The sequence below is a fragment of the Paramormyrops kingsleyae genome, chromosome 10 (assembly GCF_048594095.1).
Source record: "Paramormyrops kingsleyae isolate MSU_618 chromosome 10, PKINGS_0.4, whole genome shotgun sequence".
Classification (NCBI taxonomy): Eukaryota; Metazoa; Chordata; class Actinopteri; order Osteoglossiformes; family Mormyridae; genus Paramormyrops; species Paramormyrops kingsleyae.
The window spans coordinates 18,569,070-18,575,069 of NC_132806.1; the positions used below are offsets into that span (position 1 = coordinate 18,569,070).

General features: G+C 45.9%; 1 protein-coding gene across 5 annotated transcripts in view; it reads left to right on the forward strand.

Moving 5' to 3' along the window:
* mid2 (midline 2) overlaps positions 1–5,165 on the forward strand; it is a 108,975-nt gene extending 103,810 nt beyond the window's left edge. For all 5 annotated transcript variants that reach the window (XM_023830551.2, XM_023830553.2, XM_023830552.2 and 2 more), the window contains 2 exons: positions 216–423; positions 2,597–5,165. In XM_023830551.2, the coding sequence (XP_023686319.1) occupies positions 216–423; positions 2,597–2,999 (611 nt within the window). In that variant the 3' untranslated portion in view covers positions 3,000–5,165. The remainder of the gene's footprint in view (positions 1–215; positions 424–2,596) is intronic.
* The last annotated feature ends 835 nt before the right edge of the window (positions 5,166–6,000 follow it).

Here is a 6,000-nt window from a genome sequence, read left to right on the forward strand (position 1 = left end):
AGCTCATGCTGTCGCTGTCCTCGGCCTCTTTTTCCCTCTGGGGGGGGGGGACAGAGCAGAGGAGAGGAGGCGGCCATGCGGGATGTGGGGGAGCTCGATGTGAGAGATCACCCCATACACAGCCGGCCTAAGCTGCCTCAGCTTGCGTGTTTAGCTGGGGGGGGGGGCTCCACACACTGAATAGTGCTGACCTTGCCCGCTCCCCCCCGCCACAGGTCAGCCGTTCAAGCTGGATCCAAAGACGGCCCACAAGAAGCTACGCCTCTCCAACGACTGCCTGACTATGGAGAAGGATGAGAGCTCCCTGAAGAAGAGCCACACGCCGGAGCGCTTCAGCGGCACGGGTTCCTACGGCGCCGCCGGCAACGTCTTCATTGACAGCGGCTGCCACTACTGGGAGGTGCTGGTGGGGGCGTCTACCTGGTGAGTGCGGGCAGTGGGCAGTGGGCAGTGGGCAGTGGGCAGTGGGCAGTGGGCAGACACTCTGCAGCAGCGGTGCACGACCTTATTTACAGTGAGAGCTGCTTTCACAAGGAAAATCATCTGGGCAGCTGCCAAGTCATATATTTTGCTTACTGGGGGGTAGGGGGCACTCGGTATGTTTGCCCAACCAATGGGAGGCGGCTCTTCAGATGGGGGTTCTCTCCTGATATATATTGACAACAGGGGTTCCTCGCCTTTGTGGATTTTGGTTGGGGGGGGGGGGGGGAGTTGTGATTGCGCTCGACCTACAAAAGTCTAAAATATCGACCCATCGAACATTTGGCGACCGCTGCGACACTCGCACGTCTGTCCTGTTTCTGTGTCACGGCGCTAATGCAGCTTTACTCTACTGGCTGCTTCCTGTTCCTCAGTTTGGGAAGATTAATACAGGAAGCCATGCTGTATGAGAGTAGGCACATTCTGTGAGGTTTGCACAGATTACTGCACCAAATAATTAACACATGAATTACAAGATCCATCCTTTCTGCGGCATGGTCCAATTTGGTATTCCTAATTCAGATCTCTGGTTGTCACAGGAATGGGTGCAAACAGCAGATTTAATTATTAATATTAACAATAAGGTGGCATTTTTAGTGAATCATGAGCTGTGTATAATATATATATATACACACACACACCCATACAACCAATGGGGGCTCTGCTCAGCTCGTTCTGTGAGAGAACGGAGGGCTTCGATCTTTAAAACTCATTTTAAAAAAAGTAATTTCAAAGTAATTTTCTGCATTCAGCACGGCTTTGTAAAGAATGTATGAAAGTGTTGCATCATCCCCACTACCGGCTCTGCAGAGGAGGTGTGTAATGAGCTATTTCAAAGCCGATGGCTGCTTCAGGTGTGCGGAAACGCAGACGGCGAGAACACAGGCGTGTTCGAAAAATTAACATTTTTCAGCCCCGCAGTCATATTTTTGTATCACAGAAACATGAATCGAAAGCCTGTAAACGGGAGTCACTCGTTGGACATCCGGAGTGGTGAGACTGCATCACATAGCAGAAGACGCATGAAAACTGGCAGCGTGGGAAAGAGCAGCTTATGTCTGACATGGCAGTGATTACAGGGCAACAATTACTGAGACACCTGCTTGAGGCTCTGGGGGTCTCAGCCCGGGTGGCAGAGCTGTCATATGTACCTCATCTCCGAATCTGACAGTTACAAGGCAATTTTGGTGCTCAGGTCATGCCAATAGAAAATCAGCCACATATTAGCCACGCCCCTCATGTTCTGATTGGAGGGATTCCGGATGGCCTATCCTTACCCTTTGAGATAAACAGCTTTCCAATTCTGACCTACTTTGCAAAGCCTGTGCTCTGTTCTTTCCTTTCCCAAGACCGATCAGCGGGATTTCGACAAATGTACGAGATGGAAAACAATGTTAGGTGATTTTAGATAAAAGTGAGGTGAACAAAGAGGAAATGGATAATACAATCTCAGATAAAAGGTGCTGAAGAGCATCTTTTGATGATGCACAGCCCAGTGAAGGAGTTCATCTAGGAGAGCAGCTGCTGCAATATTAACTACGCTAGAGTTCCCTGCTACTCTTTGGTCCTTGCTCTCATGAAATGAGCAAATTCAAGCCAAGTACAGAAAATTGACCCTGTTATGGGGCGGATCGCGGCGCTGCTTGAAATGGGCACTTAAACATTTGGAAAGCTTTCTGAGGCCCTCCCAGGTGGTCTGTTTATTTATAGATGGCATATTGCCCTGAAGATCACGCACACATCCTGCTCACTTTGCTACCCATTGCCTGTGTGCAGCGCAGTAGAGTGCAAAGTATTGCAAAACCTTGCAGAGCTTCTGCGCCCAGCGTAACATCCGCTGTTCTCGTACTCAGCCCCGTGCTGAAAAGTAATGCTTTCTCTCCCTCTGAGTTTGTGTCCCATCTCCTTGCTTCTGTCTGTTTATCCATTTGAAATCATCCCTCGTGATGTGGACTACTTCCTCAGCCTTTGCTGATAGACATACTTACTCGCTCCCCTCTTTCTCCTCATCTAACGCCCCCCCCCCCCCCATGTCTCTCGAGCTCTCGGTATGCAGCTGAACTTCATCACCGCCTGTTGGGAATGTTCTTCCCATTGCCGTGGTTCTCCTCCACAGGTATGCAGTGGGTGTGGCCTACAAGTCAGCCCCGAAGAACGAGTGGAGCGGAAAGAACTCCTCGTCGTGGGTATTCTCACGGTGCAACAACAACTTCATGGTGCGCCACAACAGTAAGGAGATGCTGGTGGAGGCCAGCCTGCAGCTGCGGCGTCTGGGCGTGCTGCTGGACTACGACAACAACGCACTGTCCTTCTACGACGCCATGAACTCGCAGCACCTGCACACCTTTGACGTCTCCTTCTTGCTCCCTGTGGTGCCCACGTTCATGATTTGGAACAAGTCCCTGATGATCCTGTCCGGCCTGCCCGTGCCGGACTTTGTGGACTGTCCCGAACAGCAGGAGGGCCTGTGTCGGCCTCAGGAATCACCCTACGTATCTGGCCTGAAGGGCTGTCACTGAGACACCCCCACCTCGCCCACCCCCAACCCCAACCCCCAACCCAATGGCTCCACATCCATTTCATTTCATTGTCCTTTTCCATCTTTACTTCGCTTAAGTTTAAGGAGACCTGTTGCTTTTAAAAGCTCAGATTACAGATAATGATTTTTTTTTCTTGCATAATGTGACTACTAAGTCTTGTAAAATAAGAAATTACTGATCATTTTAAAGACAAAAAATGTATGATATTTATGAATAAGTCTGTTTGATTTGTCTATTTTAATGTATTTATAATGCACTTTTCAGAAATCTTTCATTTCCCCAACGTGTAAAAAGGCAAAAAAAAAAAAAACAATGGGAATTGGTTGAATTTGTCAAGCATAGCAGTATATAGAGGATTTATCTTGCGTAGAGAAAGGCATATCATGTTACTGCTACTTTTTTAAACTGAGTAAAAAAAAAAAAGTGGACAAGAAAAGTTTAACTTGGAGTCTAGACATCAATGCATGTTTTTGTTTGTTTTTTTTTTTTTATTCCTCCCCTTAGTTCCTTATTTTAATGAAAAATTTGATTGTACCATAAACACAAGCATGATCTGGTACAACTGCTGCCAATCTACTGCAGTATGTTTCCTAGTCAACTTCATTATGCTGATTTAATTTACTCAAAGACCAGTGCTCCCATTTGGTTTAGATATTGCCGTACACCAGTCACTTTTTCCCAGTGGAGTGTGAGCTGCCACTCAGTGGACATCCCCAGTACGGCATAATCACTGTTTGTCCTTCACTGAAACCTGCTAATTAGCTGGGCAGCCCTTCAAAACAGGCTCTCAGTTGCCGCATCAATCCTCATCCTTCCCCACTCGATCTGAAACGGTCTGTCTTCCATACGAGCCATTCTGCAATCCCTCTCTCCCTTCTTTTCTGCAAATAAGAGACCTCCACAGCAATATTATGTCTTCAGTCCATGTCGGGATCATCTCCATCAAGCCATCTCTGTCTTTCCATTTATGTATCCGTGATATTTTAGTCTCAGCTTTTTGTGAGACGCTTTTATGAGACGCGTTTACTACACAATAATCAGACAATCAAATTCAGTATGAGAGTAGACACAAGGTGTATGTATAGTTAAAAAAAAAAAAAACGCAATTGCAGCTGTTTGGTTGCACGTCATTCCTCGATATATTTTACCAGGGCTGGAAAATATCATTGCCAGTGAGTCTGGGAGGTCAGGCTCACGTCGGTGATATTTTCTCGTATCGGCAGGTTTAACCTTTTTTCATGCAGGATGTACACGTCATGTTTTGCCGGTGTGTGCCCCGCACCCTTAACTTTAGTGAATACGCATGGAAGGGCTATTGGCCGCACACTGCCCTCCTGTACCGCACACCGACACCCCCTTTGGAGAGCAGGGCGGGCTGGAGGTGCAGCGGATTACCGAGTCAGAATCGGGGAAGGGCGTCGGAGTACGATGCGCTCGTGTAGCTAGCTAGCACATAGCGTGCCAGGCAGCATCGCTGTCATGTATACATGCAGCAGACAAGAGGACCATAAAACAATGGCCAAGGAGAACAGGATCCTTTACACATTATGTTTATGGTTTCTGGTGTTTCAGAAGATGATGCATATGTAGAAAAAACGAAAAAGGGAAAAAAAAAAAAAAAAAACTTGCATAACTGCTAATTTCTGAACTGATTTGTCCCAGTACACTCTACTGGCTTACTGCATGACAGTTTGATTCAAAACCAAGTGCATATTGTACATTTCATAACGTTTTATACTAACATTCAAAATTATTAAAACTTTTGAGTTCGTACATATCAGATTTCTACAGTTTGTCGTGCTTTATTTTGAGTTACAGGCTAAGGAGCTTTCAGATGCCATTTAAAACTATAGTAAACTGTTAGTCATGGAAGTAATAGTAATTATGCATTTGTTTGTGTTTCCTGATCCTCCCGAAAAAAAGGCTGTTGAAACCAATGCTCTCCTCTCCTGTTGCGTTTCAATCTCTATTATGACATATTCAAATTAGCTGTGTGTAAATGACTCTCTGCTTTCATAGTTGTGTGAATTTTAGCCATAAAAAAAGAATGTAAATCAAAGGGGGAAATATATAAAATGGTATAATATATGAACTAATGTTATTTATGTGAACTTGAGTCAAATTAAAACTCTGATCCCAAATCAATTGAATTAGCATTTGCGTCATTATGCTTATCCTCAGGTTCCAGGAATTCAGCAAATTCAGAGGCGCTGGTGGTCACAAAAACCCCAGTCTGGCAGTGCGTCATGCTGCCGTGGGTCGACCCCCCCCCTCACATGGAGAAAGTGGGTCCAGCCGGCTGGCAGGCCACCCAGCGCCCTCAGTCAACACATCTGTCGTTGTCGTCGCGTGCCAGAGTCGCAGCCCTGTAGAGATGCGCCATCACAGGCGCTCGTCGGCGCCAAGGAGCTGAATCACACGGTCTGGGCACGTCAGGGGAGCGTGACTTTCGTGGTGCTTGTAGCATGTGTCTCATCTGCAATTTATGCACATATATGAATGCCGGAGTTTGTCTACCGAGACAGCATCCTTTAATATACATTAATTGGTGAATATTTAAAACTGAAACATTCATTCATTATACAGTGGTACCTCAGTTTTCGAACTCATTAGAACTCGAATTTCTTAAAAGTCGAACCAACCAGTTTGAAAAAAATATGACGTAGAACTCTATCTGAATCTCAGAGGTCAAACCGTTAACGCCGACCTAAGATAACTTGTACGCGCGGGGAAATGAGTCACGCGGCACGTCTCTCAGCGGAAACAAAGGGTAACGCTTCAGTCTCAGCCTCGCATTCGCTGTGATAGCATTGTTTGTTGGTGATAGTGCTTTTTTATTGAAAATACTGTATCAGGTAATACACTGTACTTTATATAATTTTGGTAGTCATTGCTCACCAAAAAGTTACGCAATAGTGGTACAAATGTTACAATCTAAAAGTTTGCGATTTACGAATAAATTAACGAATACAGAGTAATA